Below are 26,651 nucleotides of genomic sequence, written 5' to 3'. Positions count from 1 at the left end.
GCGTGGGTATGCATGGCCACAATAGACTTGCAAGATACTTGTATGTACCTATAAAGAAAAGTCATCAAAGATACCTTAGGTTCACGATCCAGGGGCCGGTGGCCACCCTGCATCTGCAGTACACATCTTTTTGCCTTTCAGCATCTCTTCTGTGCCCAGAATCTTCTCAAAGATTATAGCAGAAGCGCTAAAGGGCCTGAGACCGCAAGGCATAGGTGTGATACCATACCTAGACAATCTGCTGTTCTTTGCAGATACAGCAAAGAACCTAAAAAAACAACCTCTGCGCAGGTATTTCTTATCCACAAAACCTGGGGTGGATAGTAAATACAGAAAAATCGTAGCTTACCCCAAGCCAGAGGTGGTATACTTGGATTATGTGCTAGACGCCAGAGTAACCAAAACCCTCTAGATGGAAGAAAAGAATGAGGCAGTGCTAGGACTGATGTCCTCGATCCCAGCCATCACCTGGGCACAGCTCCACATGAGGCCTCTACAAAATCACATTTGACCCAGTGGGATGGTGATCCATCATCCTTTAGAAATGTCCATTCCTGTCCCTTGGTTAATCAAACAATCTCTTCATTGGTGGCTCAATCCGCTCCATTACTTCGAGGGGCGCAGATGGGCGCAAGCCATCCCTGTGAGGATTACCACAGACACCAATACCCTAGTATGGGGGGCACACATGGGGGATCTCTGTACACAGGGCAGATGTAACTCCAGATGGTCTTGAGCCTCCTAGTATATGAGGGAATTAAAAGCCGTAGAGGAAGCATGGAGAGCATGGCAACCAGCTATCCAGGGGAGAGATGTCCAGATTCAGTCAGACAAATACCACAACAGTGGCATACCTGGACAGGCAAGGAGAGACAAAATCTCCTCGTTTGAGAATGACAGAAGCAATTTTGTCATGGGCTAAGACAAACTACCTCGGGCATACACTTGAAGGGGACAGACGACACGTTGGCAGACTTTCTAAGTCGAAAGACCATAAAACACAGAGTGGTCTCTAAACCAAGCAACCTTCTTGTGGATCACGCAAACCTGGAGAGTGCCCGAGGTAGATCTGTTTGCCTCAAGGACAAATGCGAAACTGCCAAGGTTTTCTCGCTGGAACCACAGATGGCAACATCAGAGTGGATTCGTTCAAATAAACCTGGGCACACCAGCCATGTTATGCATTCCCTCTGACCGCTCGAATACCAAAGGTGAGCCAAAGAATCATGGAAGAAAGGGCAACAGTGATACTTGTAGCACCTCACTGGTCCCAGGGAACATGGTTCAGTCACTCAAATAAACTGTCTCCAGCCGCACCAAATACAGCAAGACCTACCGGACCTCCTATCGCGAGGGCCAGTCAACCACCCGAATCGCAAACTCATGAAGCTTTCGGCTTGGTTACTGAGAGGGTGAGGCTGCAAAAGAAAGAACTGTCGGCTAGAGTGATCAACTCCATTCTAGCTAGCAGAAAACTCCATAACTGGAGTGAGAAGGAAGTTTGTCTCCTGGTACGGAAACAAACAGGATTCCAACAGAGAATCATCCTATCGATTCGGGATTTCCTGCAGGAGGGAGCAGACTTGAACCTCTCTCGGAGCACGCCGAAGGTACAAGTGGCAGCACTCTCCCCCTGTCTGGACACCAGATTAGCAAAGGACCGATTTTATAAAGCTATTCCTGATCTCATTAAATAGAGCCAGACCCGCTAAAGTCGGCAGAACTCCAACATGGAACCTCTCCACGGTGCTCAGAGGATTCCTCTCTCCGCCATTCGAACCACTGGAGGAGTGCTCAGATAAAAATGTTACACTAAAAACCGTACTCTTAGTCGCCCTATCATCGGCCAGGGGGAGTAGGTGAAAGTCTCAAGGTTTTTTTTACGATGGAAGCCTGCTGACTGATCCAGAGAGACACATACAACAAACTAGACATAATACTCATAGCTTATCTCGAGAGAACAAAGGGCTGGCAAAGAACTGCCATGTCATTTGTCCTCTATGCAGGAGTCAATAAGGCAAAGCAGGCATCGAGACTCACGATGGATAAACCTTGCCATACAGATGGCCATTTGGAGACAAAACCTTGCCCTCCCCCCCCCCCCCCCCCAAGTAGGGTCAACGCCCACTCGACCAAAGCCTGGGCAACCTCGGTGGCAGAAAAAGCAGGGGCAACTCCAGGGCAGATCTGCAGGGCAGCAACGTGATCAAGCTTCAGTACCTTTGTGAGACACTACCACAGCGACCAGCTGTCAAGACCGGACATTGGTCGCAGGGTGCTCCAGACCTTATCCCCACCCTAGTAAATATTGCTTGATACATCCTCTCGGATGCTGCCCTGGAAGATGATTGGAGAAAACAGAGTTAGGTACCTGGTAACTCTTTTTCTAAGAAGTCTTCCAGGGCAGCACTAGTTCCCACCCTAAGCGATGATACCAGGAATTGTGGGAACGCATTGGCTTACTGAGAGTTCCTTCGGTGCTTTAATACTACTAAGGCACACAGGTGAGACTAACAAATGTATAATGGTGGACTAATGTGTTTCCTGTTGCAGGAAGGAGGAGCCTATCTCGGATGCTGCCCTGGAAGACTTCTTAGAAAAAGAGTTACCAGGTACCTAACTCTGTTGTTTTTTTTTTTTTTTTTCTCTTCTATTGTTCCATTTGCGCTACTGTGGAATATTATTGGGTGTTTATCACTGATGGATTTTCACCTTTTTGGATAAACTACGCTGGTTGCACAGAAAAAAAAAAAAAAAGACAACAAATCATATTTAGTAGATAGGGAAGTCTGAACTCCTAACAACATTTTCATCGCTGTCTATGCTTTGCTATCCCAGTGACAACCGTTCCCCCTTTACTTTCACTGGCGGCATTGGGAAAATGTCCCAAATGGGATCACAGACAGACATAGAATTAAAAACGTGTACTAACAATTCTCAATTGCAAGCGCACTGTGGTACTTTTAGATGCCTCCCTGGCCCAGTCTGCCACTGGTGAAGGTTTAATGGTAGGGGCCTGTGTGCTATTGTACCTTTTTTGCTCACAATTTTTAATCTAGTCCAGTCGGTCATTTTATTTATTTATATATATAGATAGATAGATCATTATTTTATTTTATTTTTTTTTTATGCTGTGTTGTGTGTGGGTTTTTTTGTTTTTTTTTCCTGTTTCCTGTCCTATTGACGCAACATAAAGCTATGAAATGTCTTCAGCGGTGACAAAGGTTTTAAGAAAAATGTGCCTGAAGGTCTGACTGTTTCCAATGCTACTAATACCAGTGCTTTTATTACTGTATGTGTCGCCATTTGGGGAATTTTTTCTCACTTCTCATTCTAATCTGATGACAGAGATACAAATATGTAACCAATTAACTTATGTTCGGCGCTCAACAATACAAATGCTGTACTGAGGGAACACAATGCAATAGGAAATTAAGTGGCAGTAAACCTGTGGCAGGAGATCGGCAGCTCAAAGTAAATGTCCAATCAGTCTATGACTAAGTTTGCGGCTGTGCAGAGAAAACACAATACAATTGACAATGAGTGGCAGTAAACCCAGGGTAGGTGATCCACAGCTCAAAGTGAATATAAATCAGTGTGAAAATGTCAGTTTGTGGCTGAATCAAACCACACTTACAAGACCTGGAATTAAAGGCAAATCCAAACAAAGGTGATTGGAAGCCATCAATGGAGAAAAGGGTTACACTGTAATGTGCAGCTCCTGTAAACCAGATCTGGGAAATATCCAGAGCAGCTTGTAAAGGAAGCTGAGTAACCAGAGCGCTGAATTAGTAAAATGTAACCATTTTATATGTAAACCTAAAATCCTCACATTAAGAGAAAGAACCAGCAGCTTTTGAGAGTACAAGGGTAATACCATACCCTGTGAACAAACGCCGACCGCTGAAACACAGCCGAGCAGCTGAAGCAGTGTGGAGCCGGACCCACCATCCCAATCTCGGTTACAATCCTAGAGCGAGAAGGAGACTGTCAGACGCCACTGGTGCTTCTCTGTTGTGGTGGGTCTGGTTCCACAAGCCAGAGTTAGACCTGACAGCAGGGGGTTTTACACACACACACACACCCGGTGACTGCAGTCAAGCTCTTGAGTGGTCACATTGATCGATCCCTTATGGATATTGATATAGATTTTTTCCCATTCTTCCGGTGATATAGATATGGACAAGTCTCTTTCCCATGCAGCACACATTGTCAAATTGTTGGGCTTATGGTCTGCAAAAAGAAGGGAGTGCGTGATTGAAATCAAATGTGTCTGGGGCAATTTTTTAGAGCAGAGGTGTTCAAAAGGGGTCTGGAACAGAAATATTTTTTGTCAAGTTTTCTAAAGAAGTGTGTGATCATGAGATATGTCCAGTCTGGTATCTGAGGTTTTGCATGTTTAGACGAGAGGTGTGATGTGGAACAGAATGTGTCTAGGTCATAGAAGTCGTGGGCTAAAACCCTTTCTTCAGACCAGTGTTGCACTAAGAAATTAGCATGCATGCCTGGGGGAAAGTCCGGGTTTAGTCGGATTGGGGTCATTGGGCCTTGAACTGTCGAAAGGGAGGAGTGTTTGCAAGTCTTGTGAAAGCATTGTATGGTTGGTCCGATTAGAGGGTGGAGTTTCAATTCAATAGGAACATGTCGTTCCAGAATCCAAGGCAACGTGGCCAATGAAAGATTTGTGAAGGATTCTTCCAGTCTAACCCAATCTTTTGTGGGACCGTGAAGGTTCCAGTCCAAAATTCTGGTCAAATGTATGGCTTTATAGTAATTGATAAGATCTGGTAGGCCTATTCCTCCTAGATGTTTGGGTAAGGCTAATTGTGAATATTTGATCCTGGGTCTACGTCCTCCCCAAATGAAATGTGAGCTAAAGTTTCTGTAATTTTTGAAAAAGGTCAGTGGTACGTGGATAGGAATTGTTTGTAGTATGTATAGTATTCTCGGTAAGGCGTTCATTTTTAGAATCGCTGCTCTTCTGAACCACGAGAACACTGGTCTATTCCAATTTTTGAGATCTTCTGTCAGTTTGTTTAGTATCGGCAGATAATTTTTCTTGTATAAGTCTGATAGTTTTGCAGGGAGTTGTATGCCCAGGTATGTGATCGCCTCTGTTTGCCACTGGAAGGGGAAGTTTGCTTTGCAGTGTGTGACCAATGACGGGGCAGGGAAATGTTAAGAGCAAATGATTTGGTGAAGTTAATTTTGAGATTGGAAATTAAGCCAAATTTTTGGAATTCTTCAAGTAGTACCGGTATGGTAATGTGCGGATTCGAGAGAAATAGGAGAATGTCATCCGCATAAGCGGCTAATTTATATTCTCTTTGTCTGGTAGAGATACCTCTTATGTCGGGGTTGTGCCGTATGGAGCATAGTAGGGGTTCGAGTGTGAGGACAAAGAGAATGGGGGAAAGGGGACACCCTTGCCTGGTACCATTGTGGATGGGGAAGGCATTCGACAGGGTGTTATTCACTCTAATTCTGGCTGTAGGTTTGGCATATAAAGAGAATATGAGACTGAGCATGCGTGGGCCTAAGCCTAAGGATTTTAGAACTGCAGCCATATAATCCCACGACACCCTGTCGAATGCCTTCTCCGCATCCAAAGAAAGAAAAAAGCCTGCCTGGTTGGAAGTTGTTATACGGTGGTGTAGGTTGATTGCTTTTATAGTATTGTCCCTAGCTTCTCTACCAGGGACAAAGCCAACCTGGTCTCGGGAGATGATTGAGGGGAGTAGTGGTAGGAGTCTATTGGCTAGTATTTTGGAAAAAATCTTGATGTCCACATTAAGTAATGAGATTGGTCTATAATTTGCCGGTTGTGACGGGTCCTTATTATCTTTGGGTATGACTGTAATGTTTGCTTGAAGCATTCCTGGAGTAAGTGAGATGGAACTAGATACGGAATTAAATGCTTTTAAGAAGGGTGTGCTTAGTGTGTCAAAGAATGTTTTAAAGTAAACCGCCGATAGACCATCGGGGCCCGGGCTTTTGCCTGACTTTAGGCTTTTGATAGCTTCTTTAAGTTCTTGGTGTGTGATCGCACCTTCTAGGGTCTTGGATGACTCTAAAGAAATTCCTTTGGGGCAGTGTTTTTCTAAAAACTGTTTAATTTTGTTTTGGCGTTCTTCGGTGGAGGGTGAGTGTACATTTGGTTTGTCTATGTTATAAAGTGTCGTGTAGAATCGCTCAAATTCGTGGGCTATATCGGTATCTCTTGTGTATGTATGTCGTTTTGGCTTTCCTTCCTTGTAATGCTTGGGCCAGTAAGTGCCCGCTTTTGTTTCCCGATTCGTAGAACAGCTTTTGAGTCAGCATACATTTTTTTTTCCTACATTACGACCCAGTTCTTCCTGTATTAGTTTGCGTGTTTCAGTGAGATCCAGATAGGATTTTTGAGCTAGAGTCCGTTTGTGGAGGGCTTCTAATGTTTTATGTTTCTGAAACAGGTTTGTGAGAGTTTGTTGTCTTTCTCTTTTAATAGTTGTTGCCATTGAGATAAACCTGCCTCTTATCACACATTTGTGTGCTTCCCATTGGGTCAAACTGGAAGTTTCTGGTGTATCGTTGTCTTTGAAGTAGTCAGTCAGGCATGTCGTGATTGTCGATATTCTGGACTTGTCTGTCAGTAACATGGGGTCAAGTCTGCAGATATTAGTATACGTGGTTTGGTCTGGGAATGTCAGAGTAATAGTAATTGGGTGATGGTCTGATATGGTCATGGGTTCTATTGTCGCTTTGGAGAGGAGAGGGAGGTCCCTTTGAGTGAGAAATAGATAGTCCAGTCTGGAATATTTTTTATGTGGGGTCGAATAAAAGGTGAAGTCTTTTTCTTGTGGTCTGAGGGTGCGCCATGTGTCATGAAGAAGAAGTGATTGAATGCTCAGTTTGATTTGGCGTAATGCTCTGTACGGTAGGCTTGATGTTCCCGTAGATGTATCAAGGAGAGGGTCTAGAGGTACATTAAGATCTCCCCCTAGTATGAGTATGCCACTTTGGAAAGAGGTTAAGGCATGCAAGGTTTTGCGGATAAATGGAACTTGGGATACATTGGGGCAATAGATGTTTGCTAAAGTGATTGGTCTATCTCGTATTTTCCCTTTTAGGAATATGTATCTCCCCTGTTCGTCGATTAACGTGTCTGTGATTTTGAGAGATGTGTTTTTAGAGATAAGAATTGTGACTCCTTTAGTTTTGGAGTTCGGAGTTGGAGCATGATAACTGATTGGAAAGTCTCTATTGGAGAGTTTAGGAACTGCTTTGGTTGAGAAGTGAGTCTCCTGTAAGAATACAACATCTGCTTTAGTGCTCCTCATGTATGTTAAAACTCGAGACCGTTTTTCTGGTATATTGAGACCTTTAGCGTTGAGCGAGACTACTTTGAGGGAGACTTTTTTTGTCATGGTGTTGGTAGTAGCCATAATGGTTTGTGGTGTAGTCTTATCCGGTATGGGCCTTCCAGAGGAAGGAGGCAAGAGAGGGCCCGTGTGTTAAGGGTAGAGGAAAGGGGGGTGTATAGAAGTGGGGGGGGGGGGGGAGTCTAGTATGGAGAGTGCGGGATACGAGGGGTGGATTATTCGTGGGGTAGTAGGAAGGGATGTGGGTTAAGACTAAATAGAGCGGTGTGTTCTTCGGTCAACTGGTGGTGATTAGGAGTTTTTTTTTTTCACTAATCACTAATAGTGTGTCCAGTAGAGGTCAGCCGGTACTCGCAGAGTCCGCTGTGTGTGGGTGTGATTGGATGAAGTTCCGAGGTGGAGTGGTACTCTTGTTCCGCTTAGGTCTGGGTATGTTATGAGGGTAGTAGTTAGTTACAGGTGGCAAATAAGCCTGCGTAGGTACGGATCCGAATGGGATTAGGTATGTGTGTGTGTTTGGGTGGGTGTGAAGAGTAGAGGTGAGATTCAGATACTGATGCCTCAGTCTGTGTAGTTTGAAGGTATGCGTAAGTGTTATGGGAGGTGTGATCGTCCATGTTCGTGCGGAATACATAAATGCTTAACATTTTGTACATGAAAAACACAAGGTGTCTAACAGAGTAAAACTGTTAATGGTATAATAGTATCATAGAACAAACAGAACCTATTTAACTCTACCTAAAGTGATAACAATGTAATAACAGTACAAGTCCCGCTATAATCAATGTATGGTCGTGTTCCTGGAAAAGAGGGGATGGGAGGAGGGAATCCAGTCTTTTTGCAATAGGTAGAGCAAGGGCCTCTGAGGGCCTGGTATTTTGGAAGGGAAAGTCTCATGTAACTTCATGTGTGTGTATCAGGTCAAGGATTGGCATCTTTAGGTCAGTCCATACTCAATATTGGTACATTAGTGTGTGGTAATCAGGGTAATGGTTGTGAAAGCCCTTTCTAGTTCAGGGTACTGGTGACAGCTAGGGTCAGCCGATGGTGGTAGCAATGAGGCATTGAGCGTCACTTGTGAAGGGGAATGATAATAGTACCTCAATTGTAATTTCGTTTATCTTAGATCTCTATTAGTCATTACCTACATAGTATGACATATCTTGTGTTTGATCCTCGGTGTCTATTCTACCGAAATGTTTGTAGTGGTATGGTATTGTATTATGCATATCACCATCGGCTGTATCCCTAAGTTACATATGTTATAAACATTTATATTCATAAATAATGTTACCTTAAAAGTTTTTCCCTTCTTAGTTTGATGTTGATTAGGTATAATCAGGTATAGAAGTTAACAAAGGCATTAGATAACAGGGTTTTTAGCGGTTTAAAGTAGTATAAATTCTGTCCTGCAATATACAATATCAGTTACCTTATGTGAGAGTCTTCAACTTATCAACGAAGGATACATTTTGTGGAGAGATAATCCCACAAAAAAAAAAAAAACCCCGACAAAAAACAAACAAACCCCCCCCCCCCCAACCCCCTCTTGGTGATAGAAAAGAATGAGTACAACGTTAGTTTGAGTGAGTTCCATCAGTTCCACATCTGAAGACATGACCGGGGGGGGGTGAATGCAAGGGCTGTGTTTTCCTCCTTCTGCTAAGTCAGTCATAGTGAAGATGTATGAGAGTGTTTTACTCCGGGTAGTGAGATAGTAGAGTTAGCATGGGTTTCCCTAGGTCCTCTGATGGCGGACTGACCTATATCGTTGCTGTCTCATTTTAGGTCTGCTATACTGTTAGCCCCTGGGAAGCAGAGAGCAAGTCTCCAAGTAGGCGAGTTGACCTGTTACAAGTAGTGCTAGGAATTGCTTGTGGATAGCATAGTTAGGCTGTGCATTCGGGTATGATGTCAGATGATCAGCATCCAGAGGTCTGCTCAGGTATTGGGATGGTGAGGGTGGGATGAGGGCTTCCAGGAATCATGTCCGAGTGCATCTGCGTGTAAGGGGGAGGAAAGTAGTAGCGGGGTCTCCATCAATTGTGGGTTTTGTTCATTCTTATTAGAGGAATCTTTACCTTATCAGGAGTGTCTGGCTCTGCGGTGATCTGGGGAAGCAGTTGGGCTCCCATTTTTCGGTACCCCTGAAGCTTTTGGCGGTGACAGCGGAGGATGGGTGCAGCGACATCTGATGCTGAAGTGTTCATTTCCTGCTTCAGTGATGCCATCCATGGATGAGGCTCTTCGTAGTGGTGGTAGCGGAAGTCGCTGTACCAATCAGGTAGATCTATCAAGGGTATATTGAGGGTTGTGCAAAAGTGTTCTAGATCCTCTGGTACCCTGAGGTTCGCTGTGTGATTGTTGTGACTTGCTGAGAGGCAGAAAGGAAACTTCCAGCGGTAAACAATTGCTCTGGATCTTAGAACATCTAACAGTGGTCTCACTTCCCTCCTTCTCTGTAGGGTGATAGTGGATAGGTCTTGAAAGATCTTAATTTCAGTGCCCTGAAATGTGAGGTGGCCCCTGTTTCTTGCTTTGCGCAGTATTTCTTCTTTCAGCAAGAAATCATTCAGGCAGCATACTATATCTCTAGGCGGGTCTGTGTCCTTACCTCTTGGGCGCAGTGCTCTTTGTATGCGTTCCATGGCTATTGGAGCAGTGGGGGGCCTTTCCAGGAGATCATTGAAAATGGCGCTGACCGCTCGTGTGATCTGAGCAGCTTCCACGGTTTCAGGGAGACCTCTAACTCTTAGGTTGCGGCGTCTGCCGCGGTTATCAAGGTCCTCCATGTGGCGGTTTATGTCCCTCAGGTGGATGGCATGGGATTCTGTCACCTGTTGGACATGGCACAGCGAGGTATCATGGCGGGCTTGTGTTTCCTCTACTTCTTCCACCCGCAGGGCGATGGCCTGTATGTCAGAGCGGAGGTCTGAAATCGCCGCTGATAGTGTGGATTTAATATCCGCTGCTACAGAGCGGAGGTCTGCCAGGCTCAGTGCAGAGGTCGGGTTCAGATCCTGTGAGGGTGGACTGCGGCTCCGATCCCTCAGTGTGTCTCTGCTGGAAGAGCGCGCCTCGTGTGAGGAGGTTTGAGACGCCATTGTTGCTCCCTGAGGCCGGGTCCGGAATATCTCCGGTATTTGATGGCTGAGCTGCGTATCTTGGTCCCTGGGAGAGCGGGAGCGTGTTGCTGAGGCACTCCGATGGGTTTTATTCATTTCGGATCCGTTGCTGGGTTAGTTTAGGCAGATGGCTGGACCTCGGGGAACAGGAGTTCAGAGATTACGCGTCCATCTTAGAACGGAGCCAAGCCACGCCCCCATCTACCTACTTCTATCGCGCCTACCATGATAACTTAACATACAAATAAAATGATACAATAGTTTTTGTAATGTCAGTCCTTTAAAGACAAGTTTAATCTCTGGAAAGGACAGCAATAGTGTGGTAATTACGTTTATTTCTGTGCTGTTCCTTCCCAGATATGGCTTTCCTAAAACTGTGCCATTACCTCGATATCCCAGTCCTTGTACCATCCCTGCTCCTGCTATTTTTATGAAGTGAATTTGAGGAGACAATAGAGGTCTGCGTAACTTTCATTTGCATTGAATAATTCTATTCAGAAAATAGCAGGGACCTGAAATAGAAATTACACAGACCAGAACCACTGAGGTGATGGTACAGATCTATTCCTGTCAGAGTTTAAGGCATCTTAGAAAAGACTGCAGCCAGGTAAGTTAACAATCATGTTATACCTCCAACTATCCTTTCCACTGATAATTCTGGAGTTCAGTGATTGTTGGGCATGCGCACTTGCTTTGAACCAGACGAGGTCTGCGGCCGGAGTCTTTTCATAAACCTGCACAATCTGGTTGCTCAACATTTTTGGTTGAGAAGGCAGCAGGTTTTTCTGGTTTTTACCTTGGGCCAAAGAATGGCATTCAAAGAAAGTTCTCTAAGCAGTGTCATCAAAATTCAAGAAAACACAAAGGGCTCTTGCTTAGAGTTCAACACATTAAATTGCCTAACGCTTCAACATGCTTTTTTGATATGTTTTTATGCTCGCTTAAAGCATCAGGTGATGCTTAGATAATGCTTCAATGATGCATTTTTGAAGCTTTGAAGCGGTAGTAAACTGCGGCATGTAAAAAAAAAAATTCCCTGCGAGGTAAAGGCATAATGTGCTAGTATACATGGCATACTAGCAAATTTTTAAATACTTACCTTAGAACTAAGCCCTCCAGCGGCACACTGTCACTGCTGACAGGGCTTCCATCTTCCCCTGGTCTTCTTTCTGGGTTCGCAAGCTCCGGCTATATGAGTGGCCAGATCCCCGATGATGGCACCCTCGGCTCCGGCGTGGAGCTCTGAAGATCTGGCACGGTATGCCGGACCTTCAAAGTGCATGCGCTAGTGATGTCACCGGCTGCATCCAGTGTGAATATCTCCTAAACACCTCAAGTTTAGGAGATACAGTGCCTTGAAAAAGTATTCATACCCCTTTACATTTTCCACATTTTGTCATGTTACATCAAAAGTTTTAATGTTTTTCTATTGGGATTTTATGTGATAGACCAACATAAAGTGGAACATAATTGTGAAGTGTAAGGAAAATGATAAATGGTTTTCAACTGTTTTTTTTTTTGTTTTTTTTGAGTAGCAAGAAGGGTGCGGGTTAGGCAAGCACTTGTGACTAGATCACTCTACCGGGTGCTCCATTGGTTGGGAGGTCAACAGTGTCTCGTCTCTATAGATGAGAAAAGGAGTCTATCATTCACATGGGCAGAAAAATCAATCCCATATCTTGGAATTCATTTAACAGCATCTCATTCTGACTTATTCTCAACCAGTTATCCTCCTGTATTAAGACAGATCACAAATCTAATAAAACAATGGTCGCAACTTCCTTTATCCTGGATAGGGAAGATTAATGCAATCAAAATGACTATTCTACCCAAATTGCTTTATCTATTCAGAGTCCTCCCTATTCCAATTCCTTCCTATTTTTGAGAATAGTACAAAAAAGAGCAACTTCGTTTATATGGGGCTCTTCTAAACCACGTATACCTATATACACACACTACATCTTCCCAAAAATAAAGGAGGCCTGGGATACCCTAATTTTTCTAACTACTACAGAGCAGCACATTTGGCCAGTCTGTCCAAATACCATGCAAAACAGGAAATCCCATTATGGGTATTTATAGAGGCTTCAGAAAATGACCCTCTATTAATATCAAATTTATTATGGCTTGATCCTAAAGACCGCTTTAAAATTCATAATCCCATAACTAAACACTTCTTATCTCTCTGAGATAAACTAAAAACCAAATATCAGTTACAATCTCCACACAATCCTCTCCTTTCTTTTATCAGAAATCCGGCCTTTTATCCGGCATGGATCTACCCAAATTCTTTTAAAGCTTGGACAACATCAGGCATTCAGACACTAAATGACTTCATAGCATCTAAATCATTCCTTTCATTCCCATCGCTTAGAGAAAAATATGATCTACCAAACTCTGAGATATTTAGATATCTCCAAATCAAAAATTTCTCTACACCATTCCTAAAGGGGGATACACCATTATCCCAATTATCCATTTTTGAATCAATCTGTACAAAAGATCCATTTGCTAAAGGTACAATTTCATCACTTTATAATCAATTATATGGAGTAGCAAATCTTAATAGACCCTCTTACATTCAGAGGTGGGAGGAGGACCTGGGACGAACTTTAGAAGACACGGACTGGTCTAACATATGGCTCACATCTAAGTCATCTTCACCCAACATCTTAGCACTGGAGACAAATTATAAAGTCCTAACTCGCTGGTACCTTGTACCCGCTAGAGTGGCAAAATATTCACCTAATACCTCAGCTCTTTGTTTTCGAGGATGCCCAGAAATAGGCACATATTTACATATATGGTGGACGTGCCCAGTAATCCAAACCTTCTGGAAGGAAGTCTTCGTGATTGCATCTAAAATATTTTAAAAAATAATACAACCAGATCCATATTTAACTTTACTTAATCTAAAACCGGAATGGTTAACACTCTCTCAATTCAAACTTATGATCCAACTAATAACGGCTGCAAAACAAACAGTGGCCAAGGCATGGAAATCTCCTACATTGGTACTAGCAGAAACAATTCACAGAATGAATAATACAATGTCCCATGCTAAGATGGTAGCCATCGATCAAAATCAAATTCCAAAATTTGAAAAACCTTTGGCATCCTTGGATAAAACAACAGTTCCTGTCAAACTTCAATGACTCTGTCCTGTTGCCATGGTAACAGATTAAATGACTTACAGAGACACCCATTCTAAGGCTTCAAAGAGAACTAAAAAGAATAATAAACTGACGAGCGGGACAACCTTGTGGACCATACCTCTATCTTTCAACCCTTTTTCTTCTTTCTCTTTCCTTTTCTCCACCTTACGATTAAAGCTCATTATCAGAATTTATTTGACCTATATACACTCTACTTGTAAACAATATGTATAGTAGGTATAAATCATTTAAATACCTACAAAAGTAACTAAGGAAATGATATATATATCTTTAATTTAGGTTTACGTGAACCCAATGTTTAATATTTGAAATTTCATGATATTTACCTATATAAACCCTACTGTAAAACAATGAGCTTACTTTATAGATCCTTGTAAACTTACTTTATGTATCTTTATAACATTGTATACTCAAACTTCTTTTGACAAGGAAAAAAGGAGTCCAGATCTTCCAGTATTTTTCTGTTTGCTCCTTTAAGGTCATGGTAAGATTCCCCATGACCTGGATGTCTGCGACTCTTGTCTTCCAATGAGAGATTGTAGGGGGGCTCGTATTTTTCCACAAGGCAAGAATACAGGCCCTAGCGGCCGTCAGCAGATGTCTCAGTAAGGAGTAATTACATTTCTTAGTGAACATTGGGGTCTCATTCAATAAGTACACTGCCGGGTTCCTACCAAGGGAGACTCCGGTCAGCGTTTCAATAGTAGATTCTACCGCAGTCCAAAAACGGTTTGTTTAATTTTGGGCATTCCCAAAAAATATGTAGAAGGGTCCCCACAGCCTCTCCACAGCACCAACACTTGTTTGGAACCGTTGGGTATATTCTATGCAATTTGGCTGGAGTTCTATACCATCTTGTGAGACGTTTATAACCTCCCTCTTGGTAACTACTAGCCAAAGAGGCCTTGTGAGCAAATAGTATTATCCTGTCTTTCTGAGGCTGGGAGAATGTAGTTCTCCCATTGTTGTAAAAAGGTAAGCTCAGAAATCCTCTACTTTGTTCGGTAAGAGAGCATAAAAGTATGATAGTGAATGGAGCTGCTCTCAGTCCATGCAGATCTGTTCAAGCGGAGTGATCTGGCATACGGTTTGGTGATCTGTTGGCAGTGACCTAAGGTAAGCAATTATTTGCGCCCATTTTAAAAAGTCAAGCTCATGTTGGAATTGTGTCTCGAGGTCATGACTAGATAGAAGCCTATTGTCCGCCACAAAATGAATGCGTCGGAAAACATTCCGTCTCCTAATGGATTGAAATTTTAAGTCTTTTATACCTGGCAAAAACCTATACGACCCTATTATCGAGGTAAGTGGACTTGGCTGTGGAGACCGATTAGGCATTGTCTTAAAGATATGTTTAGCCATCCTGAAAGTCACCCCAACCAGAAGATGTAGAGTAACTGCCATGGGAACAATGGCTTTCTTCTTCCCACTCTTCCATAAAGGCCAGATTTGTGGAGTGCAGAATGAATAGTTGTCCTGTGGACAGATTTTCCCACCTGAGCTGTGGATCTCTGCAGCTCCTCCAGAGTTACCATGGGCCTCTTGGCTGCTTCTCTGATTAATGCTCCCCTTGTTGGGCCTGTCTGTTTAGGTGGACGGCCATGTCTTGGTAGATTTTCAGTTGTGCCATACTCTTTCCATTTTCGGATGATGGATTGAGCAGTGCTCCGTGAGATGTTCAAAGCTTGAAATATTTTTTTATAACCTAACCCTGCTTTCAACTTCTCTACAACTTCATCCCTGACCTGTCTGGTGTGTTCCTTGTCCTTCATAATGCTGTTTGTTCACTAAGGTTCTCTAACAAACCTCTGAGGGCTTCACAGAACACCTGTATCGATACTGGGATTAAATTACACACAGGTGGATTCTATTTACTAATTAGGTGACTTCCGAAAGCAATTGGTTCCACTAGATTTTAGCTAGGTGTATCCGAGTACAGGGGTCTGAATACAATGCATGCCACACTTTTCAGATAATTATTTGTAAAAAAATATGAAAACCATTTATCATTTTCCTTCCACTTCACGATTATGTACCACTTTGTGTGGGTCTATCACATAAAATCCCAATAAAATACATTTACTTTTTTGGTTGTAACATGACAAAATGTGGAAAATTTCAAGGGGTATGAATACTTTTTTTCAAGGCACTGTATAGTGGAATGTTTTTTTCATATATACTAGTAATGGTGGTGATCAGCGAGTTAGAGTGGCACTGCGATATTGCGGTGAACAATCTGATGCTGACACTTTGTGGGAACCGGTAACACTAATACATGGAGCAGTAATGAAAATATGCACTGTCACTGTACTGATGACACTGGCTGGGAAGGGGTTACACATCTAGGGCAATCAAAGGGTTAAATGTGTGCCTAACTAGTGTTTTTGTGTGTACAGTGTGCTACTTTCACTAAGGGATGTGCTGGATTTTATTCCCTGCTTTGCAGGGAAACAAAATCTAGCACATCCCACTAACAGGACAGAGCTCTGCATTAAAATATATAAATGATGCAGCGCTCGTGACAAATTTAAAACAAATACATGAGTGTATTGCCGCTGCTGTAAGAAAAGTACTAATAGTTGGATGATAAAAAACAAACACATACAGCGCTGGCAAAAAGATATAACTACACCGTAAATATGATACTATATAGAAAGTGCTCTGTGCAATAATCCTATAATCATGAATCCATAAATATCATGAATAAAGCGCTAAAATGGTAGGATGTAAATAGATATAAAATTGGTGCTAAACACAAACCAATTACTATTGGAATAGTGAAAGACAATAATAATTATGTGCTAAAGAATAAGTGAAATTAATATAATGACGGTGAATAGTCCCAGATAAATGCCATCAGCTGGATTGCTACACAGAGCTCTTGGTGGCGACCTCACTGGAGAGAAAACAGCATCTCTTCAACCTATGCTGACAGTCAGTCTCCTGGAGTGCTGCAGTATGATGCCTCTGTTGTAGATGCAATATGAATAGCTTATAATCGTAGCAAATAGGTCATATACTTGAAGGTGTGGACCATCGAATCAGACCCAAAAAGACAAGGAAAAGCAATATAGTGAAGTATTGCGGAGAAAAAAATCACTTGCGCATCATAGCGCTACTCACAAGATTCATGGTTGCAATCAGGCATGTCAGAAAAACTTCCGCGATCGCCGCTGTAAGCGTGCGTTCCACGGGAAAAGGAAGAAGCGTCACTGGTTAAACGTGAGCCGGATGTTTCTTCGACGTGTTTCGCCCCTCCCCCAGGGCGTCATCGAAGACCTTTGACGCCTTGGGGGAGGGGCGAAACACGTCGAAACACTTTATTCATGATATTTATGGATTCATGATTGTAGGATTATTGCACAGAGCACTTTCTATATAGTATCATATTTACGGTGTAGTTATATCTTTTTGCCAGCGCTGTATGTGTTTTTTTTTTTTTTTTTGACAGAGCTCTGCATTGTTTACATATGCAGAGCTCTGTCCAGTGTGTCTCATCGCCAACCAGTGGTCATCCATTGTCCAGAAACCGGCTGGTCGGCTTCTGCGCCCCCTTCCCAGAAGTGCAGCATCTTGTGTGTGTATATATACGTGATTCTGCATAGAGTGTCTGTCCTGTAGCAGTAAATCTGCTATAGGGCAGTCGGCAACTGGTTATGTTCTTAGCATTCATGTGACTGTTGCGTCCTCTCCCCCTTCGTGTGCTGTGGATTGATCCTAAAATCAGCGCTCATTAGCTTGCGCCAAAGTTGCACATCTCAGGAGCTCTTTAGCTCTATGGAGACATTCAAAAGTGTTTTCAGGCTGTAGGCAGGGAAGGGAGAACCAAATCAATATTAGGTGGGTGGTCATAAATTTAAAGCTGAGTGGTGTACATTCCACCAGGTTCATATCATAGTCATCAACACTTTCTATGCCAGATATGTATGTTTCACCAGGTTCATATCATAGGGTCATCAGCACTTTCTGTACCAACTAAGTTCTTCTCATAGAGTCATCGGCACTTTCTGTACCAGCTATATGTGTTCCATCAGGTTCATATCGTAGAGCTAGCATCACAGCACAAGTTACACAACTTCAGAAAATTCATCTTGTGTAAAGGATTACGTAATATCACACTGTGCTTATCACTTCAGCTCATCTAGTTTTGTTATAAATGCAAACCTCCTCATACCAGATTTTTTTCCCCTCTTTCGCTAAGCGAAGTTGTCAGAGAAGTACAAGGTTGTTATTATGGACATCCTTCTGAAAATGCTAGATACCTCCAGGCTTTAGTCTTTTTTAAGTCACCGAGTCCAAATGGGCATCAGGAAAGTCTCAGAAGTTGTTTGCTTGTTCCAAGTCGGTGGCTGACTCAAAACTCAACTTTTGACAGTTTATTTATTTTTTTCTGCCTGTGTTTCTATTGGAGAAGGTTTCCCTTTGCTTCTTATTACAACATGAATTGAGTTATAGAAGTCCCTGCAGTGCTGACATAGACAGAGAAAACTCTTTTGCCATAATATTGGGGTGGAAAGAATAGGTAGCCATGTGAAATAAAGAAATCTTGCGAGCCACCACTTGTAAATGGCTATTATATGGACAGCTGCTGGCATTGATCACGTCCCATAAATTTGTGCAAAACCAGTGTATATGTTAATGCTGCTCTGTCTTTAAATGAAAACAAACGTATATGATCATGACTGAATAAAGTGACAATAGTGCAATAGAGTGGTAATCACGTGAATCAAACTAATGTAATTAAATCACGTCTACCAAACACTGATGTAAATAAAGTGACAATAGTGCAATAAAAGTGCTATTTACTTGGATCAAGTTAGTATGATAGAATCACAATTTGCATAACATTAAAGCGGGGTCCACCTATCTATCGTTTTTTTTTTGTTTTTTTTTTAGTTCATTCACAAACTTTTCTTCTCAGCATTACATACTCACATATTGTGTGTAATATGTCCGCCTGTGTCAGATTTCGTCGGAAAGAATAACTTATATTATTCACTGCAGGCGGTTTCCATCTTCATTGTGGGCATTTGAAGCCCACAAGCATCTATTTCCTGGATGTGGTGAATGCTGTGATCCCAGCATTCACCGCTCGTTCCCGCACATGCTCAGTGGCATCCTGGGAAGCCTGAGACTAGCTCCCAGGAGTCTGGGAGAGGCTAGAAACACACCTACTCCCACGGGAGGAGAACCAGGAAGTGCAAAGAAGAATAGAAAAATAAAAGGTAATTACGGCGATTTAAATTTTTTTAAACGGCATGTCAGCATCTAGGCAAGGAAGAGAATACATACAGATATTGTTCAAAATTTGGGTGGAACCCCGCTTTAATACAGTGACATATAGGAAAAATAAAGTGCTGTAGTGCATATATGTGATATCCCATTAATATATCACATCAAACAGTGGAACAAAGTCATAAAGTCCATAAATAGTTTCTTAATAGTGTTCATAGATTCTTATTGCAGTGATCCAAACATGTTGGTGTGTTCACACACTGGTGCTCCCCCCCAGGTAATGAGCGCTCAACTCAGAGCGTGTGACCTCACATTTAAGTTCAGTCAAAACACGTGAACACCCTCTGGGTTCTGTGAATGCTGTAGAATCCTGGGCTGCCCAATAACATAGTCTCCATATATATATGTGGGATAACAGAAAAGGCTGGATAATGTGATAACATTTTGGTATATAAAAAAATGTATTAAACACAAGCTCCAGTTCGGGATACTCACATGGACTTGGTGCTTCAGTGCACCACTCTATAAAAGGTAAATATACACCGAGATCGTGTGAGATAGTATGCTTCTCCTCCTTGAGCAGACCACCTGCCTCCAATATTGTCCTGTCCCCTCCACAACGCGTGTCGATACAGGGATGTGACGTATCTTCCTCAGGGGGATTGATTTGAATAGGTAGCAATGCTCTGACATTGTCAGCCCTCAGGAGTTTAAGCATTCTCAGCAGTGGTACCGCTTTTGGAAGGGATACAGTTTGGCTATGGGCAGCAATCGGGCATTAAAATCCCAGTCCTAAAGTATCTTGTAATTAAGGTAACGAGTAAGCGTTTCTTGTCTGACATTGTGAATAGGCATAACTTGGCAGACAAAATTGCCCGCCCAAATTCCCTTTTCAAGAATATGTATTTTCTGACCTTTCTTCAAACAACCTCTCTACAGCTTAAAGTGGTTGTAAACCTTGGACATAAAATATGAACAAATCATATCCCTCTATAGTGTGTACTTGTCTCAATCCAAAGTACTAAGTGTAATTTCTGTCCGCTGCCTCCTTCCCCTGCTATAAGCACGAGTCACTTCTGACAAATTTTCCTGACACCAAGAGGAAAATGGTGACCGGGAGGGAGCACCAGCTCATTGACAGCTTCAGTTCTGTTCCTTTGTGTTGTGTGAAGGGGGGGTGTGTCCCTTCCCTCCAATCAGCTCTCAGAGCTTTCCTCACTGATATAATTTCAGCTGTCTGCCCCCTGCTTTTCAGAGCTGCTAAGAGATCCTGTGTAAGTTCTGCACTTTGGATGTAGAGGTAAGACTGCTGGAGATAAACAGGTACAGCTTATGTAGAAGGATTTGTTTCATCTCTGTGTATCACCTAAGGCCAGTCACTTCACTGGGCATAGGAGGCTTTACAACCACTTTAACTGGCTATGACCAGGCCAGAAAAACTTCTGACCCAGTTCCTTGAGACCAGTCCCAGAGAGTTGTAGCATCAGAGCAATGGACTGTTTCTGGGGAAATCTTTACTACTCAGACATGCCTTGTGTTTTTTTTTTTTTTTCTTCTCGCATTTATTTTTCACTTTATTTTATACTGAACCTTTGATTTATTTGTGTTGCCTTTTTATTTAAACTCACAACAACAAAAAAACGTCCAGGTAAAACATTTTGTTTCTTTTTTACAGGCTAGTGGTGCAGCACCAGCAAAGAGAGGAAAAGGTCCATCATATACACCTAAACAGCACAGGAATAGAGGAGTAGATTTCTACTTTTCCAGGAATAAAGATGTATGACAGAAGAAATGGATACTGAGGGTTTACTGTAATAGCTGCCAGAGACTTTACTTGACCAGAATTCTGATGCGTTTTTAATGACATAAAATGAAGAAGTAAACTTAGAAGCCAAGTTCAGCCCAAATCATCAGTGGATTACAAGTGCTATATCTGTATATCCATACATTTACTTAGCTAGCATTTTTTATTTTACACATGGTACATTTGTGCTGCATTTGCATTCATTCTAAATGGAAACCAAACACACATATACAATGTGAAGAAATGCAGCTTCCCTTCAGTGCACCATAACACACAGGTGTCAATGCATGTATGTGGTGTGCTGCATTGGCCAAAAATAGTGCAGGTGCATTTTTTTTGTGCTTTGAGACTGCAATGTATGTCAACACACAAAAAGGTGCGGAACCATCCGTGCAGGTACAGTTTAAAAGGTTCTTAAAGCTGGTTTAGCTAATTTCTACAGCTTTAGCCATTACACTTTCCTGTAATGACGTATGTTCCACATTAGGTAGACAGATGGATCCTAGAGAAATCTTCACTGCAGGAATGCCTGTCCTCTTCCTGGCTTTGAACCTATGGCACTGCGATAGCTAATAATTTTAGGTTTCTGGGCAGAATGTCCCTAAAGATGGTGCGAAGGGGACTCTTCCCCCTCCTCCTCCATTATGAAAAAGGTTTTTCATTGATTACAATGCCTGTAACATGATCTGTAAATGGAGGAGAGTCTAATAAGTAACCAAATTATCTCCCCCATTCACAGATTGTGTTACAGGCAGTATAATCAATGAAATAACTTTTCCTAACAGAGGAGGGAGGGGGCATGTACCCGTCAGACCATGTGTACCTCTATTCTGCTTGAAGATCTAAAGTTATTAACCATTTTAGCGCCAGAAGTTTAGAGCCAGGAAGAAAACCGATAATCCCGGTGGTGAAGATTTATCCAGGATCCAGCTGCCCGCACAACATGCATATTACAGATAAGTGATGTGACTTGTATGTATTTTTCTTCTGTAATATGTACACACGGTGCAGGTAAGGGCATCATTGTATCAAAGCTTGTATACTCTGCAGGGACTCGTGTTCTTGGGTATTTGGTGTTCGCCAAACGACCAGAGGTGCCACCTTAATCTGAAAGTGGAACTAAACCCTCCTTTTGTTTACAGCCAAGTAAGCTGCCCTTTTAGCCTTTGATGTTCTGTAGCTAAGGTGCTGCACATCAGTTATGATACTAACCATTTTAAGGCTTGACCGTTCCGTTGAAGACAAGCCATTGTGACAATTTTTATTCACGCCATGCCTTGACTGTAACTGTTTTAAGAAACCATTAAATTCATGGAATTAGTTCCACTTTAAAGTGTATGTTAACCCAAACAAGCAACTTCTCTAAATTGCACCCTATTATTCTGTTAAATAATTTAAAAGCATTCTGCAGAGTTATCAGTCGTGCCCAGTTAACCCATGTGAGCTACAAAGGGGAGAAGGGGAGTTGTTTTGTAATCCTAACATATGTCCTTTACTAGGGTGACATCACTGCTCCTCCATAGATACAATACACCAAGGGTAGCCAACCTGGGGCCCTCCAGCTGTTGCAGAACTACAAGTCGTATCATACCTCTGGGAGTAGTTGTAACTGCCAGCCTTGCAATGCTTCATGGGAAATGTAGTTTAACAGCAGCTGGAGGGCCCCAGGTTGCCTCCCCCTGCAATATACTGTCCTACTAAAGAAAGGAAGCATGTTACTGTTGGGATCATCAGGTTAAAATAAAAAGAAAAAAATGCTGAAAAACGAAAAGCAATGCAGCTCTCACATCCAAGGACTGGTAAGCTGCAATATACTACATTTTTTATTGGGTTTAAATGCACTTTAAAGCAGAACCAAACCAACTAATTTAAAGTGGAACTAAATTAAAAAATTAAAAACTGCAAGCAGGTAAAAAAGAAAAATGATTGCAGAAGAAACATATGTCTCTTCTGCAATAATACACATTTGCCTGCTTGCTTGCAGTCTCCTAATAAACATACACTGAGTTTTGCATGCGTAGCTCAGCGTGCATTCTCTAGCTGTGTCAGATTGACTGACTCCCTTGTGCATGTGTGGAATGATGTCATCCCTGCTGGTTAATCAAGAGGCCAGAAACGAGCATCAGGAAGTATCCCGGGGAGAAGAGCACAGCAGCCGGTGAGGGATGTAACCATCGCATCTCTAGAATATGGAAGTGAGTATTTTGCAGAGTTTAGTTCCGCTTTATTGGTTTCTGAAAACTGAAAAATTCAAGGCGTGCCTTGAATGATAACTGTCACAACTGTTCTCTATCAATCCATCAAATAGCTGGTCAAATAACTGATCACATGTGCAGTGCCATAGCAAATGCGGATCAATTGGCGGCAAAGATGGCAGCTTTCCTTGGCTCATTTGCACTTGCTTTGACTTTAACACACATTAAAGTGCCTATAGCTTCAACATGCTTTTCTGATGTGTTTGTAGTGCTTCGATGATGCTTCGGTTAGAGATGCACCGAAATTTCGGCGGCCGTAACATATCGGCCAAAAATGGTGTTTACGCAATTTTGCCGATTAAAAAAAAAAGGTGCCAAAAATGCACACGATTTTGCTGCCATTTTTCCAAGATTTTACTGTGCTTATGGTGTTTTTCTCATAGATCATGTGACGCTTGCTGCGTTTTCAATGCATTTCAAAGGGGAGGTGCGGGTTTTTTTTTTTTTTTTTTTTTTTAACTGACCAAAAATGCACCAAGCAAGATTTTTAACACCACAACAGAAGCGCAAGGGAACAGTGTGAAGACATAAATAGAGTTTAAAGGGATGCATTTTTCTTGCACTAAAGGTGCCAATCATGGCTGACAATATATTCATTTAATTTCAAGATATTATTAAAAATGTCAAATATAATACATTTTTTTATATATAAAATATATATATATATATATATATATTTAAAAAAAACCTCATTTTTCAGTTTCGGCCAAGTGCATCCTAAATTTTCGGTTTCGGCAACAAAATTTCCATTCGGTGCACGTCTAGCTTCGGTGATGCTTTTTTGACGCTTTAATGAAGCTTGTTGGAGCTAAATCTGAATTAAAGCCTCTCAAAAGTTGCAGGTACTTCAAGCAAGCTTTATCATAGACTTCTATGGACGCTTTGAAGATGGTTTAAAGCACCACTAAAGCGTCATGGGGTATATTTTTTTGAAGCAAACACAACGTGTGAACAGGACTGTAAGCTAACCATTTTATTTAGTGACAGTGGTTTTGATTGGTATTCAGAGAGCTTTCAAAAAGCGTGTCCAATGCCATGTTTTGAAGCAAGTGTAAATGAGCCCTTTTAAAGCGGGGTTCCACTCAAATTTTTAACTTAATCTTACCCCCTTCAGTTGATTGCATAGATGTTTAAATGCCGCACGAAAATTTTTTTTATCGCTGTAATTACCTTTATATTGTACTTTTATTGTGGCACTTCCTGTCTCTCCTCCCATGGGAGTAGGCGTGTTTATTGCCTTTCCCTGGCGCCGCACTGTCTTCTGGGAGCTTAGTGTCAGGCTTCCCAAGATTCAGTGCGGAAACAATGATCATGCTTGTGAACAAGCTGTGAATGAACAGCATTCACCGCATCCAGGAAATCAATGCTTGTGGGCTTCACATGCCCACAAGCAAGATGGAAACAGCCAGCATCACATTTTTTAAGTTATTCTTTAGTACGAAAACAGACAGAGGCAGAAATATTACACCCAAACTGTGAGTGTTATTTTGGGATTAGCAAAGTGTCTCAATGACAGAAAAAAAAAAGAAGATTGGTCGCCGGACTCCCGCTTTAAGGATGGGAGGGTTTAGTTTCACTTAAAATATCTGATGTATTATCCCTTTCATGACAAAGCCTATTTCTGACATTTGTTGCTTGCAAGGTAAAATCCGTATTTTTTGCTAGAAAATTACTTAGAACCCCCAAATATTTTATATATATATATATATATATATATATATATATATATATATATATATATATATATTTATTTTAGCATAGAATCTAGAGAATAACATGGCGGTTGTTGCAATATTTTATATCACACTGTATTTGCACAGCGGTCTTTCAAGCGCATTTTTTTTAGGAAAAAAGACTTTCATGAATTAAAAAAAAAAAACGAAACAGTAAACTTAGCCCAATTTTTTTGTATAATATGAAAGATGATGTTACGCCGAGTAAATAGATACTCAACATGTCATGCTTTGAAATTACGCACACACGTGGAATGGCGACAAACTACGGTACCTAAAAATCTCCATAGGCGGTGCTTTAAAAAAAAAAATAAAGTTACCAGGTTAGAGTTACAGAGGAGGTCCAATGCTAGAATTATTGCTCTCGCTCTGACGATCCCAGTGATACCTCACATGTGTGATTTCAACACGGTTTACATATGCGGGCGTGACTTATGTGTGCGTTTTCTTTGCTGCGTGAGCTTGTGGTTTTTCTTTTCCTTATTCATTTTATTTTTTTTTTTTTTTACATTGTCACTTTAAAAAAAAAAAATTTGATCACTTTTATTGCTGTCACAAGGAATGTAAAAATCCCTTGTGACAGTAATAGGTGGTGACAGGTGCTCTTTATGGAGGGATCGGGGGTCTCAAAGATCCCAAATCCCTCCTTTGCACTTCAAAGTATTCAGATCGCCAAAAACGGCGATTTTGAATACTGTCATTTTTTTTTAAACTGGCGCAGTTAGCAGCTGAGTAAACAGGAAGTGATGTGATGTTTGCGGCTTCGTTCCAGTCTCTCTCTAGCCGGTGGAAGTGCCCGATCGTGTCTCAGGTCTCCCGGTGGGGCGGGAGGAGTGGCGGAAGGTGGTGAGAGGGGGGACGTCCCCTTTCGCTCCTTCGGTATAACAGCCAAGCGGCTTTTAGCCGCATCAGTTGTTATCCCTGAAGAGCCAACCACCCGCTCTAAACGGTACCAGTATAATGACTGCAGCTGCAGGCATCATCCCGGTATAACACCCTAAAGCCGAGGTCGCATATATGCGTACGCTCAGCGGGAAGGAGTTATGTACAATGGTTTTGTTTATTAATTCAGTGATTGCTGTATCTGCATTTAGTTTAAAACAGAAGATCTATATTTCATTTGTCAGTAAAGGATAAGACCCGAGCTGTGTGGGCATTACAGTATGTCATCGAAGTCAATACAGGATGTTTGCAGGCATAAGCATCTATCCAAAAAACTGGGGGAGGGACAACAGTGGCAGTATGTTATGCAAATATACAGTACATACATTTGAATGGTGTTCATAACAGCTCATTTTTTCTGCGAGTGTGGTGTGGGATGCTTTGGGCTATTATCTTGACTTTTTTGACTGTTACATTTTTAGTTGTGAAAATATTTATTTTATTACAAACAAATGTTTTAAAATAAATTTGTGTTCTAAAGAATTCAAAGGTGTAAGTTTTTGTGTTCATTGCCAGTGCTATATTGAAAGAAAGACACTGTGGCCTCCATGGATTCTCAGGCTGTAGCTGCACACTTTCTTACTGTCCATATTATTATACTGTTCCATTTATACAGTTGTGCTCATAAGTTTACATACCCTGGCAGAATTTATGATTTCTTTTTTCAGAGAATATCATGGTTAGTGTTTGGCTGAAGCCATTTATTATCAATCAACTGTGTTTACTCTTTTTAGATCATAATGACAACAGAAACTACCCAAATTACCCTGATCAAAAGTTTACATACCCCAGTTCTTAGTACCATGTATTGCCCCCTTTAACATCAATGACAGCTTGAAGTCTTTTGTGGTATTTGTGGATGAGGCTCTTTATCTTCTCAGATGGTAAAGCTGCCTATTCCTCTTGGCAAAAAGCCCCCTAGTTTCTGTAAAATCTTGGGCTTTCTTGCATGAACTGCACGTTTGAGATCTCCCCAGAGTGGCTCAATGATATTGAGGTCAGGAGACTGAGATGGCCACT

At 41.8% G+C, this 26,651-nt stretch overlaps 1 protein-coding gene across 1 annotated transcript in view; it reads left to right on the top strand.

The window, feature by feature from the left end:
• LOC141144385 (cryptochrome DASH) overlaps positions 1-26,114 on the top strand; it is a 71,796-nt gene extending 45,682 nt beyond the window's left edge. The window contains exon 14 of the mRNA XM_073630026.1: positions 20,573-26,114. Within this exon, the coding sequence (XP_073486127.1) occupies positions 20,573-20,680 (108 nt within the window). The 3' untranslated portion in view covers positions 20,681-26,114. The remainder of the gene's footprint in view (positions 1-20,572) is intronic.
• Positions 26,115-26,651: the final 537 nt, after the last annotated feature.

The sequence above is a fragment of the Aquarana catesbeiana genome, linkage group LG05 (assembly GCF_042186555.1).
Source record: "Aquarana catesbeiana isolate 2022-GZ linkage group LG05, ASM4218655v1, whole genome shotgun sequence".
In the NCBI taxonomy this organism is placed as follows: Eukaryota; Metazoa; Chordata; class Amphibia; order Anura; family Ranidae; genus Aquarana; species Aquarana catesbeiana.
Note: the sequence above shows the minus strand (reverse complement) of the source record. Positions and strands in the feature narration are given on the sequence as shown.